Consider the following 14,396-nt stretch of genomic DNA (forward strand, 5'->3'; position numbering starts at 1 on the left):
TTGTTAAGAAAATAAATTAATTTTATTGAATATTTTAAAATTTATAAAAAATAATTATGAAAATAACTACATATCTTTAAAAAAAAATTCTTAAAAAAGATAAAGTCTCCGTTTTTTTATGGGAACTACAAAACTCGGTTTTCATAAACTTCATAAATATTATAGGGGTACTTTTAGAAAAACATAATTAAAGTTAAGGACGGTTATTAGACTGTGCATTTAATTTATAATATAGGTCCTCAATTTGTAAGGGGTTTAATATTTATTTTGATCTTATTTCGATACTTTAATAGGAGCTAATAAGTAATATATCTTACAACTTCTTTTTGAAAATAAGAATTAAAAATAAATAAAAATAATTTTAGAGACCAAAATATTGAAAAAAAATTATTGGGGCTAAATATAAAATTTTAAAATTTTATATGAACTAAAATTTATATTACCTTATTTTAATTATTATAATTACACTTTCATTTTATTAGAAGTTTAATTTTTAACATTAGAAAAATATATAAAAACACCAGACAAAAAATATAATTTTTATTTATTTATTTATAATTTTAGGACTATATATATATATACTCCCAGTTGCTTCAATTAATATGAGAAATATTTGTTGACAAATGATATATTAGGAAATTAATATTTATTATTAAACTTATGTTATTAATTTAATTTTTAATTTAAGTGTGAAAAAACCTTAAATAAAATATATAATGAAACCAATAGAGTATTCTATATGTTAACATTTCTCAATTAAATTTTTTCTTGAATTTAATGACATTTCTTTAGATTTAGCTAGAGTTTGTATTTCTTTTCACAAATAACATAATTTTTTAATATTCTTGTTTAACATTGAATTAGTTTTATTTGTCGTGTTGTAATAAATGTAAAATTACTATCTTTTTTAGTAAAAACAAATATGAAATTACTATTATTATTATTATTATTATTATTATTATTATTATTATTATTATTATTATTATTATTATTATTATTATTATTATTATTATTATTATTATTATTCTACGTATTCATATTTCCAATTGTTATCGGTCTCAAAATTTTTTTATTTGGTTTAAAATGAAATTGCATTTAATAATAATATTGAATTCTCAACAACAACAACAAAAAACATGTGTCTCGCTGTATTAGTTATTCTAGCAAAAGTATTAATTAACCCCTTTTATATGTCATTTTACAAAGAAATGTTATTTTATTATTATTACTCTTCTTTTCCACTTCGTATAATTTTTTTTTCTCATATCATTAATAAAGAGTAATTTTGTAAAACATATAATTTTTTTTTGGAAAATGTAAACCATTTTTTTTTTATAAAATCAATAAAATAAATTATATTTTTTAAATTTAAATGCAATTTAGAATGGCAATGGGTATTTACAAACACGAAGAATAGTTATCGGATTCAAGAAAGATAAAATTTATATTCATACTCTAATCATATGGGTATATATTGTAACATCCACGCATTTTATTTTTATATTTTTACCTTACTAGTAGTAGAGGTAATATGGTTGTGATAGTTACTATTGTATTTTAATTTTTGGTAATGGTAATAATATTAATAATAGTACATGAATTAAGAAACGTTAAAAACAAATTAGATTAAGCTGATGAATGAATAATTAAGGCCTTCGTAGGTTGAAATATCATGTTCCCCACTTCTATTGTTAGAAAGAAAAAAACACAAAATCGACGTCTTTCATTCACGATATAGAAAGAAAAAAAAAAGATTCAAAAGAAAAAAATAAGAAGGAATTCAAGAATTTAGTGATTCATTCCCTCAAGTAAGAATTCTAATATTAACTTTATATAAGAATTTTTGTTGGTAGTAGAACAAAACCCCTTATTGATATCTTGAAGAAAAATAAAATAAAATTAATCGATTAATATGTCTCTATAATTTTATCCTTATTTTTTATCTTAATCAAGTATTAGGAATATAAGTACTATATTTGTGTTATAATGTTTAGATAAACTAGGGAATGAGTCAGACAATAGGATCAATTGTTACACAGGAAATGAAAGGAAATTTCTTAATGTCATAATTTATTAGAAACTCTATTATCTCATTATTATTGTAATAACGATCACACTAGTAATAGATTATGTACGTCAATCTATAAAAAATAAAACTAAAAAGTTTTGACACTAAGTGAGAAGTAAATTAATTTGTGAAGGTGTAGCACATTTGGAGCTGCTTGAGAATTTTAATAACGACACTCATATCGGTAAGGACATCACTCTATTCGCTTTTCTATTTGAATTATATGTGATATAAATGTATTGTGATGTTGTATATTGGTTATGTTTATGTGTTATCTTCAAAATAAATGTTATATGATACGTTGTGAGAATGGTTGTGCTTGACATGTTCAAATGGTAGAAAATGAATATTTTATGATACGTTGTTATAGTGATTGTGTTTGACATGTTGTGGTTATTCAAGGTGATTATTGTGTCTAAACTAGATTGGTTTAGGACAAGGTTGAATGATTTTGGACATTCTGGTTGCGTGGTCTATATTGTTACTAACAACAATGTCTACATTTATGCATTCATAGTTGTGTGGTGCGTCCATAATTGGTTGGAGCTCATAGTTGTGTGGTGCGTCCATAATTGGTTGAAGCCCACATATTCTTGCGGGGATTTTGAGTTAGTGGTGTTGCTTGGAAGGACCCACGAAGCCTTTGCGAGGAAAGTGATATTCCAGAAACATGCATTGACATATAGTTTAACAAATAAGATTTCTGTAATTTGGTTGAATTGTATCTTTGGTGTGTTTTTTAACTGTTAAATGAAGTATATGATTTATTTATATTTTTTGTTATAACAATTATATATGCATGTTTATTTGCTTTGTGTTTGTTTTTTGGAGATGACCCTTACATTTGATAGGATGTCACATATAGTATTACTTGAGCGAATAATTTTACGGTCAACATAATAAATAAATGCGATAAAGTACCATAGCATTTTATTGGAGGCTCCAAGATATTTTTGTGTCGGTGTTAGATTTGTTGGGTGAGTTTTCCACAAATCCAAAGTTTATGACCAACTATGATTTATGTTGGATAGTAAAACGTTAAGAGTTTTGACTCTAAGAGTTTTTTTTTAACGTATTAATTTTACGTTTAGAATTTCGTTAATTAATGTTTCGAAAAAGCGAAATATATATATATATATATATATATATGTGTGTGTGTATATGCTTGGTTTTATCCGATCTACATAAATTAGCATATTAAACGAATTGGATTGGTCCATTCCTAAATAATAACGGTTGTGTTATGTTAGTTTGAGTTTGTCCCACGTATAAACGGACAAACCTGCAGATCATAAAAGTTATTTAAAAAGATAAACATTTTGTTTAAAAAAACTAAAAAGTTGGTATAATAAAAATGTGATTTCTTTTTTAAATTTTCTATTGATAATTTTATATTATAACTTGTAAGTTGTAACTGTCATAAAAAAAAAAACTACAAATGATACTTAAAAAGAAATAAATATTCCAAACCAACCTTAAAAGTATTGAATATATTAAAAAAATGATTGATATATAATATTATCATAAAATTATTAATTGATCTAAATTATAGTAGACAAAGTATTGTTATTGTTTTATTTATTCAACAGATATTAACATATATAAACAAATATCATCTTTTAAATAAAAAAATGATTTATATACAAAATTATTAATTAAGAAATTATGTAAAATTATGTCTCTCTCTTTTTTTTTTTTTATCAACACACAAAATATTAATTTGCTAACAAATACGATAGATATTATGTATACAAATATAATTATATCCGCCTCTATGTCTATTAATTAACTTACTTGATAGTCTAAATATCTATTCGATAAACTATCATTTTAATTTCAAAAAGTATAAAATATTGTTATTTTGATTCCAGACTCAACAAATAATATAGATTAATCATTGAATCATCAAAATAGTCCTTAAAAGATACTAATATCATAATAGTCCTTAAAATATACTACTATCATAATAGTCCTTAAAAGATACTACTATCATAATAGTACTTAAAAGATATAATTTATTATTAAAATTGTCCATAAACATTAAACACTAGATACTAAAGTGACCAATATTTTGATAATTTAAAAACAAATTTAAATTTTTTACCAGTCAGATATCAAAACGAAAACATTCTATATTTTTAGGAACTAAAATAATAAAATCCTTAAACTAATTGTCCCAAGTCTTTTATGTATAAATGTTAGTTCCATGAATCGATATAAATTAATGCAAGTGCAACATATTTATTCAATAAATATATTTATTAGATTCATTGGTCAATTTTTTTTATTATATTTATTTAATTCAGTACTAAACTGAATTTATTATGCATATGTCATCATTTCCCATTAAATTTCTTCTTGCATTTATTTCCACATCTTTTTTGTTTCTTTTACGTCAAATTTTCTTTCTTTTTTAAAATATTATTTCCAATTCTTGTTTATTTTACTTTTCTGACCAAACATAATTTTTACAACTAATACCATAGTGTATTTAATTTCTTTTTCCACTAATATAATGCTTTTAATATTGTACTTTATTCAACCTTAAATATAAACAAAAAAGTATTTGTAATTAGTCTAAATATATAATAAATAGATATTTTATGCTTATATCTAAGGTATACGTAATTTTATAATAAATATAGTATATATTATTTTTTTGACCAATTTAATATGTTTAATATTGAAATTTAATATCATATATATATAATTTAATAAAATGTATTGTCACTTTTGTTTTGGTATGAAATTTATTCTCACATTTATTTAACATACTTAAAATAGACATACATATATATATATATATATATATATATATATATAAATAAAAGAAACTTTAAAAAAAAAAAACATATATAAGTATCATATCATTTCAAATTACTAGATACATTTATTAACTATACCCTTGTTTATTAAGTGTTTTAGATGATAAAAAACACAAACACATACAGTGTACATATAAAGTTATCTTAAGAATATTTATATATAAAATGAACACATTAAATACACTATCCAATGATTTTTTTTTTACATAAGTATTGTTCATGCACCAAAAACATTATAATTTTTTTATAGATGGTAATGGTTTTAAAAAATGTCCGTTACATACGACTTTTGTCAAGTGAAGACAATAAATGTTTTATTTGCTATAATTTCCTAATAAACAAATACTTTTGGTTTATATATATTCTCATGTTCTGTTTTTGATAAAATAAACATCACACACAGAGTAATCAAAAGGCGAGTGCAGTAGGAGGAGGTAATCTCTTGCATGATTTTGTTCCCTTTTGTTTAATTTGTATTGCTAAGGTTTATTTTTTGTAGTAACTAAATTTCACCTATATTGACGAAGAAATAAAAAACAGCTATACAATTTTTTGATAAATTGAAAAATGGACTTACCAACGAGAGATGTGTCTGATGATGATGATGAACAAGAGATGAATCAGAGCTCAGACACTGGAAAAAGACTTCGTCATTCTCCCAATCAAATATTAAGGCTGCAAGAGTAAGATCATCCATCCTTGCTTGTCATTTTTTTCTTTCTAATTATTATTTTTATTTTATAGGTGTTGGATAATTTTTATCTTGTTTGATTGGTGAAGGATATTAGAGATATTTTTTTTAAAATGTTTAAAACATACTCACTTTGATTGATTTAAATTGACATATATCACACTAAATCATGTAGATTGTATATGAATTTTATAAGATCTATGTGTATTTTAATTAATAAAAAAATATATTAAAAAGTGTGTTGTTATTATTATTATTTTTCTTCTATACCAAAGATGAGTTATGAAAGTGGCAATTGATTCTCTTTATAGAATTTATTTCACACTCTTTTTTTTCTTCCTGAATATGGCACACTTTTTTCTAACTCTTTAATATTCATGTGTCTTTTTAATTCTAATTAATTCAATACTAAATATTTCTATTTGAAAAAGAAATTTTTTATCGACTCATAATATTTTTCCTCTATTTTTGTAAAAAAATTGTTTTTATGAATATTATAATTTTATTATATTTTTTTATCACACATCTCTTACAGGAAGCAATCTAGCTTATAAAAGAAATTCAAACACTAAATGTAAATCTCTCTTCAAATGTGAATTTAAACTATATTTTATTCTATTATAAAAGACCGACTTCTTATAGTAGATTCAATCCATCATCTTTAAAATCATTTAGTTGGATTTCACATCACACATTTTAGTCACATCTATTCTAATGTTCATATGATGCATATAAATGTTTATAATCTCCTAAAAAGCTACGAATATTCTTACTAAATCAATGGATTCACCTCTCATTTTGTTGCCACATATCTTCTCAATACCCTACTCGGTAGATAGAGTTGTGAACCCTAGTTAGTAAGGATGATTGTACTCCTCGAATTTGAACTGTGCATACATGGTTGTGACTTAATACATTTTCTTTGGAATAATTCGTCTAAGATTGAATGATTCAAATTTTAAATATAAACTTTAAATTTAAAAAAATAATTAAAATCTTCATCATATGACCTCTATCAAAAATTCTTGATGAGTATGACTAGTGCACAAAATATAATCTAAACTCTTACTCCTCTTGCAAAGTTTGACACTCAATTCAAAAAATATTACATCAGAATAATAATATGATAAGAATTCTCCGTATTGTTGTATATATATATATATATATATATATACTTTGAGAGCTTGACTGGACTTAGATTTGGAATATGCATTCTTAACCTTGTATTAAATCCCCAAAATAGATGCATATAGATATTTTCACTGAAAAATTATATAAATTTCATTGCCTTAAGCAATCTATCATAAAATTTAAATGATACATTAATGATAAGTATTAGTTTTTTTATAAATAATGCTCAGTATTAAATTAACTAGGAAAGATAAATCTATTGTCTAAAGATTTGAGTTTCATTGCCTCTCTCTCTCTCTTTTTTTTTTTTTGACAAATCGTGTTTTATATTGTCTTGTTTTTTTAAGAACTTTTATTTTTGTCATTCAATGGTTTTGCAATTCATCACTCGCCTAATTGGAATTTTTGTTTATGAATGAAGAACATTCAATGTTCTTCCACGTCCTGATAAGAAGCAAAGACTTGAATTAGCCAATGAGCTCGGGCTTGAGCCAAAACAAGTAAAGTTTTGGTTCCAAAACAGAAGAATTAAAATAAAGGTGATATTTTTTTTTCCTTTGATCAATATTCATTTGAATTGTTTTACATGCCACTAATTGAATATATAAGATACTAATAATTTTTTATATATATTAAAGAGTCTACATGAGAAAGCAGTTAACTCTGCTCTTCGGGCTGAAAATGAAAAGATATTGAATGAGATAATGGAAATGAAGGAGGCAATGAAAAATATATTTTGCCAATCATGTAAACCTAACGTAGAGCATGAACAATGTTTGAATCGACTTCGGCTTGAAAATGCACTTCTCAAAGAAAAGGTGAGTTAACTAATTTAATTAGCTACAATGTTTCATTCTCATTCTTTTTTAATGTGAATCATGGTTTTAAATGTCATATGTCGTTATGTAACAAACATTTATATTGTAGAAAAAATGTGGTTATATAACTTAAATTGATATTATAATACTATTGCAGATACTTCAAAATATAAAATATATATCATTGTAGTTGCAATCGCAGTTGCGAATCGGAATTTAAAACTGTAAATAATTTATATGATATATACTAATTTTTTTATAATGAGCTACAATATTGACTAATTTAATATGTGTATGTCTGAATTTATTTTTCAGTATGAGAGGTTGATAAAATTTGTTCCAATAGAAAAAGAGAAACTATCGCTAGAGTTGAAGAAAGAGCCTCCCACAAAAACATCACCACTTGGAGATTTTCTAAAGTTAGGAGTGAGTGAAAGTGGTTCCTTGAATCTAATTGTTGGTTCAAGTTCAAAAAGTTCTTTAGGTTCACAAGAAAACGTGTTGTCCAAGAAACCAAGCAATGGAATAGAAATGGAAACATCAAGGATGTTGGAGGTTGGAATTGCTGCCAAGGATGAATTGCTTAAGCTTTTGCGCACCAATGAGCCCTTTTGGGTCAAGTCTCAAGTTGATCGAAGACTTGTTCTTCACCAACAAAACTATGAAAATATTTTTTCTAGGGTTGATCATTTCGATGGTGCCGATGTTCGTATTGAATCATCAAAAGATTCACGAATAGTGAAATTCAAAGCACTGGATTTGATTGACATGTTTTTAGATTCGGTAAACATTTAAAATTTAAATATTTTTATCGATTTAGATTCGGTAAACATATGTCGTTAAATTTTATCTGAAGTTTTTATTAGTACTAAGTTGAATTTTGTTCAACTAGGAAAAATGGACAAATCTTTTCCCAATTATTGTTAGCAAAGGGGAGACAATCAAAGTGCTTGAAAGTGGCTCCCCAAAAAATCGAAATGGAGCATTGTTGTTGGTATATCTTCCTTCAAACCATAGTGTATAGTACATAATAAGTTTATAATATGATATTTTTGGTAACATGTTAATAGTTAATACTACAGATGCATGGAGAGATGCACGTTCTTTCACCGCTAGTTCCTTGTAGGGAGTTTTACTTCCTTCGTTTTTGTGCACAAGTGGAAGCTAATATTTGGGTTATAGCTGACGTGTCATATGATTACTTGAAAGAGAATGGACCTCATTCTTCCACTTGGAGATTTCCTTCTGGATGTATCATTCACCAAATTTCTAGTGGGACTTCACAGGTTAGTACATGTATAATTTATTTGTATTGTACTTGGCATATATACGTTGTGTTAACTGTATAAGATAAATGCTCATTAATTATATTTTTATTATATGGTTTTGTAGGTTTCATGGATCGAACATGTTGAAGTGGGTGCGAATGTTGAAGTGCACTCTATTTACAGAGATATTGTGAATGGAGCTATTGCATTTGGTGCTTCAAGATGGCTTATGGAACTGCAACGAATGGGAGAAAGACTTACTAGAGCCTCACTTGAATCCATAGCTTCTTATGACAAAGGAGGTAACTCTTGTTTTTCCACTTTTACACCATTTTTTTAAAAAATCTTTAGACTTTGTTTGAGAGTTTAGAGAAGTGGGAGAGAGAAGACTAAAGAGAGACAGGAGAAAAGAGAGAAATAATAAGATGTTTTTTATACTTTTTAAAAAATTAATTTTATAGAGAATGGTAAGAGAACGCTTATAATGAATATATTTTTAATTTATAAAGTATTATTAGTATGAAAGTTATTTGAAGAATTTTTGATAAAGGAGTTTATATTATAATATAAATAAAAACAAATCTCTCAAAATCTCATTCTCCCAAAACTCTTATTTCTTTCTATTTTTTCCTTTCTTTTTTTTCAAAATCATCTCTTTCCATTCCTTCAAACTCACATATAAAATATTATAATACTTTTCTCTAATATTCTCCTTTTATTACTCTAGTATTAGTTGAAATTTATGTCATCTCATGATTTTGGAGATGATGTCCACTACATGGAAAATGTAAATTGGATTTGTCCAATACGTACATCAATAAATTTTATTAGACGTGGTACATAAATTATAATATTTCACGTCAATTTCAATTATATGAGTAATGTAATTTTTTTAAAAATTTAAATATATAATTAGTTCTTAATAAATATATAGTGTTTTTGTTTTTGTAAATATTTGTCTTATTTTTATCTTTGTAAATATTTTTTTTTTTTTTTTTATCATTCCACTCTTGTTTTAATCCCAACAAAATTAGTTTTTATTGAAAGTAATTCATACAATTTCTTATATAACTTTTTATAATTGAGGAACTCAAATTAAATATTATATATATAATATTGCATGGAATCATTTCAATAAAAACTAATTTTACAAAAACTAAAACAAAACATCAAAGCTCAAAAACAAACAAATATTTAGTAGATTTATTTTAATTTAAATATGTGTTATTATTTAGTAGAAATATTTTCAGTGATTACTTCACCTGAAGGGAGGAGAAGGGTAATGCAGCTTGCAAATGAGGTTGTTAAAGACTTCAGTCAAATTTTAGCAATGTCAAGTAAGCTGGATAATATTCCAAAATACTTCATTGATGCTGATGATAGTGGAGTTAGGTTCTGTCTTCGAAATAACACAAACTCATCCATTGTCATCGTTGCTAGCTCCATTTCGTTACCTATCCCATCTCATATTGTCTTTAATTTCCTCAAAGATCCTGCAAGACGTTTTCAGGTTCAACATTTTTTTGTTTATTTGAATTATTTTCTTTTGGTTATAAATTTTAACTTTCCATTGTTGTAGATTCATTAATATTCATTTCATTTTTTTATCATAATTTTGTTGCAGTGGGATGTGATTTGTAATGGAAAGCCATGGCAAGAGGTTGCACACATCTCCACTGGGACACATCCAAACAACTATGTATCAATTATTGAGGTACTTATATGAATTTTCTTTCCAAGTTGTATAATATGAAATAAAATATTATATTGTGTGAACTAAATTCAATAAAAATGAAAATTGTTAGGGGTTTTGGTATATATTAATTAACATGATTTAATTTTTTATGTGGAGCAGCCTATGGAACCTCGTTGCGAAGATAGTGTGGTGATAATGCAAGAATGTTTCATAGAGCCATTGGGATCATATGTTGTGTTTTCTCCTGTTAACGTACCACAATTGAAGATGTTTCTGGATGGCCATGATTCATCAATGGTGTCACTTATTCCATCAGGCTTTTTTATCTCTGAAGAGAGTCATTCTCTTTTGAATGATGAAACAACTTCAAGTGGCAGCAATGGAAACGGTGGTGTAAAAACTAGAGGCTCACTACTAACTGTGGCTCTCCAAATTCTTATGCATGGTGAAATTATGAGTTTGGAATCTGTTGCTGATGCTTCCAACACACTCATCACAACAACATTAAACAACATAAAGCGTGCTTTGCTCTTTGATTCTCAAATTTGAAGTATCTTAATTTAGTTCTCAAAGACTATATTATTAATGAGACTAAAGTTTATGTGTCTTTCTTTATGCAGAAAAATTAATATCATTGTAAAAGTTATATACTTTATATTCTAATTGATTTTTTTTTTAATACAGGTCGTTTATTTTCATGCTTATAAAAAAGGGAAGACAGAAGACGTTATAATTAAGTAGAATATATTAATAATTTTATTTCATACATATATCACTCTTGTGAATAAGTAGCTTTAGGTTGTTACCATATGATCCAAGTTATTATTATAAATAAAATTGGAAAAGTTGTTTGAATGAATGATGAGTTGAAATCATGAACAAAATTATCTCCTGCAGACAACTCCTTGTGCATCAATTCCACTTGTGCAACTCATGCTAGGGAGCATCAAATCCTCCACCATGGCAATGTCATTGTTGGAACCATTGTTACCAACAAAGTGTGCAACAGAACAGTCAGGGGAGAACAGAGTTGTTGTTTGATACTCTTTTCCACCTCCCATAACTGCCATTTTTGCTCCAATATCCAAATTGGTGACATAGTTAGGTTTGTATGTTTGGCCCAACACACCACTCACTTTGTTACTTAAAGAAAAGAATTTGAAGCCTAAATCAAGGTGAGCAAAACAATCATCTTTTGTAATCCCATAATTGTGAATCCTTGAGTCTTCATTGGTTATAGGGACAACCTTAGCTGTTATCCTAAACTTTCCTTCAACTTCAACAACAATGTTGTTAGTGGCAGTTTCCCTAAGAATGGAGACATTAGATGATTCCCATTTTGCACCTTGTGATTGATTGAGAGTGATAGGTTCTCCATTAAAGCTAAGGGCAAAACGGTCAATAGAGTCTTCCCATGTGGATGTTTTAAGGGCTCCAAGGAAGAGTTGGTGATTGTCAAAGAGAATGGCAATAGATTGGACCCATGTGAAGTCCCTTTTCATGTTCTCATTTCTTCTACCTATGAAATGGGCGTTTATGTGGAGATTGGTATCAGATACAAGACAAAAGTTGTTGTCTTTCTTACCATGGAAGTAAAAAGTGATTCCATCTCCACCAATGAAACGAGGGTCCTGGCAAACAGCTCCTGGTTTGTCGCACTCTGCAATTTCATTAATGAAACTGTTGAATATTTTTATAGTCATAACATTCATGCATATATAAATTTATAGAAGAAAAATATGAAGACTTACTACAAACTGGTTTGCAAGTGTTGCAATCAACTTCACAACCACCAGGACATGCATTAGGACAAGCATGTTCCATATTGTAACATTTTGGGTAGTTCTTGTCCCAGCATCTAGCTGTTTTGGGTGATGAAGATTGACCCCCAACACAAATAGGTTGGCAAGATCTACAATCCATAGTACAATCATAAGGACAATCTTTAGGACAAGCATACACCACATTGTAGCAATATTTGTACTTCTTTATCTCGCACTTTGCATACCCTCGCTCAGGTTTAGCCCCTGCCCCTACCAACAACACAAGTAGGATTGGCACCAATAATTGAACCATTAATATTTGACCCATTGATATTGATGGTATATTAATTTTCTAGTCGAATAATTAACTATTTTTTCTATGTTGGATGAGTGATGAGAATAACTCTCCAAGAGCATTTCCTTTTATAGGCACAATAGAATCTATCATGACGTTATACAACTGCCTAGAATTACGAAACTTTCTATTCTTGTTAAGAACGGCATCTTTTCACATGGTTCCTTAAGTTATTAATTTTGTTGTAGTCACTTTATTTTTATTTTAATATAATGTAGTCACTTTATTTTGGCTATACACTACTCATATATACACATACATGCATAATAAAGCTATAGGTTTGGTTCACAACCTACGTAAAAAAAAAAGTTTGCTTCACAGCAAAAAAAAAAAACTTAATTGCAGTTTTGGTCCCCCTATTTTAGTTGAATCGCGAAAGTAGTCCCTCCATTTTGTTTCTCCCCAGTTTTGATTCCCCAAACAGAATTTTAGTCCAAAACTTAATGAAATTTTATTTTTTAAAGTCGTACTACACCATTTGTGGTCATATATTTCAAGTATAATTGTTGCAAATGAGATCTTGAGCCATTGTATGACTTAAATAAATGCAAACAAAGTGAAATTTCATCAAGTTTTGGACCAAAATTCTGCTTGGAGGATCAAAATTGGGGAGAAACAAAATGGGGGGACTACTTTCGCGATTCAGTTAAAATAGAGGGACCAAACCTGCAATTAAGCAAAAAAAAAAAAAAAAAGACTATAGGTTTGCTTCTATCACTTTTAAAGTTATCACGGTATTGTATATTTGTATGCCACTTTAATTAATACGAAGTAAAGGGATATGCATTGTTGCACCCAGAAATAAGGGATGCGATAATATTTTAATGTTTTGTACTTTTTTATATTTGACCAATAATGTTTTTTTATACCAATAATGTTTTGTATTGCTAGCAAGGTTTTCCATTTATTATGCCGTCCTAAAGTATAAGTAAAGATTGATAGTCTTAAAATGTAAATAAAAATTAATTTTAAAAAAATTGAATGTATTTAAGTCAAATTTAAACTAAATATACCAATTTTATTGACAAAGTACAAATTAAGGTTATGCCACTATTCCAATAATGTAAATGAAGTCTCAAGCATTAAAATCACGGATTGAAAAGTTTATTGCTACATTAGTTATTATAATATATGCTCATATGTGTATTTAAATTTTAAATTTTACTTTCTATTGGAAATGTCAAATGGGAAAAGAAAAAAAAAGAATTTAATTAATTATTATAATATCTCCATATATTAATAATAAGTGTCTAGCAAAAAAATTCAAAATACTCATATCTATAATTTTAGCACATCATTAACATTAAGAGTAAATTAGTCATTTAAATTTTATCTTCCCTCCATTTTATTCTATCTTTTAAATTTGAAATTTAAATTTCAAATAATTCTCACCTACACCCTCTCTCTCATTTTTCACTTTTACAATTTTCAATACACTTTATCTCTCATATTTCAACTTTTCTTTAAAAATCTCTACTTTTTTTTATAAAAAAAAATCTCTACACAAACTCTCTTAATAACTTTTTAATTTTGTATTTTTTTCTTCAAAAAATGAGATAGAAGAAATTTGTATTAATCAAAGTGACATTAATTAATAACCATTTTACAACTATTGTTGAGAGAATTTAAATTCGGTATCTTGATGTTAGAAGACTAAACACTTATCACTACACATCAAGTATTTTAAAACTATATTCTTACAATCAACATCTAATGATAATGTGTAGTTTCAATTATTAATCACTTAGTAAAAAAATAAATGTGTATTTTATTACGATATT

At 26.6% G+C, this 14,396-nt stretch overlaps 2 protein-coding genes across 2 annotated transcripts; one reads left to right on the forward strand and one right to left on the reverse strand.

Moving 5' to 3' along the window:
• Positions 1-5,460: 5,460 nt before the first annotated feature.
• On the forward strand, positions 5,461-11,046 carry LOC101507950 (homeobox-leucine zipper protein HDG11-like). Its single transcript, XM_073369412.1, has 10 exons — positions 5,461-5,576; positions 7,137-7,215; positions 7,354-7,533; positions 7,849-8,316; positions 8,426-8,527; positions 8,616-8,819; positions 8,926-9,103; positions 10,040-10,311; positions 10,426-10,515; positions 10,657-11,046. The coding sequence occupies exons 1-10, from the start codon at positions 5,461-5,463 to the stop codon at positions 11,044-11,046; spliced, it is 2,079 nt and encodes a 692-aa protein (XP_073225513.1).
• A 166-nt stretch (positions 11,047-11,212) lies between these two features.
• Positions 11,213-12,638, reverse strand: LOC101503553 (uncharacterized). Its single transcript, XM_004486420.4, has 2 exons — positions 12,249-12,638; positions 11,213-12,157 (listed from the first exon to the last, which is right to left on the reverse strand). The coding sequence occupies exons 1-2, from the start codon at positions 12,586-12,588 to the stop codon at positions 11,382-11,384; spliced, it is 1,116 nt and encodes a 371-aa protein (XP_004486477.1). The 5' UTR covers positions 12,589-12,638; the 3' UTR covers positions 11,213-11,381.
• Between the last annotated feature and the right edge of the window lie 1,758 nt (positions 12,639-14,396).

Source organism: Cicer arietinum, chromosome 1 (genome assembly GCF_000331145.2).
Source record: "Cicer arietinum cultivar CDC Frontier isolate Library 1 chromosome 1, Cicar.CDCFrontier_v2.0, whole genome shotgun sequence".
Classification (NCBI taxonomy): Eukaryota; Viridiplantae; Streptophyta; class Magnoliopsida; order Fabales; family Fabaceae; genus Cicer; species Cicer arietinum.

Coding starts and splice junctions, on each gene's coding strand:
- LOC101507950 (XM_073369412.1), top strand. CDS start 5,461: ATGGACTTACCAACGAGAGATGTGTCTGATGATGATGATGAACAAGAG. Junction 5,577..7,136: donor CAAATATTAAGGCTGCAAGA/GTAAGATCATCC, acceptor TTATGAATGAAG/AACATTCAATGTTCTTCCAC. Junction 10,516..10,656: donor ACTATGTATCAATTATTGAG/GTACTTATATGA, acceptor TATGTGGAGCAG/CCTATGGAACCTCGTTGCGA.
- LOC101503553 (XM_004486420.4), bottom strand. CDS start 12,588: ATGGGTCAAATATTAATGGTTCAATTATTGGTGCCAATCCTACTTGTG. Junction 12,158..12,248: donor CACTTGCAAACCAGTTTGTA/GTAAGTCTTCAT, acceptor ATGAAATTGCAG/AGTGCGACAAACCAGGAGCT.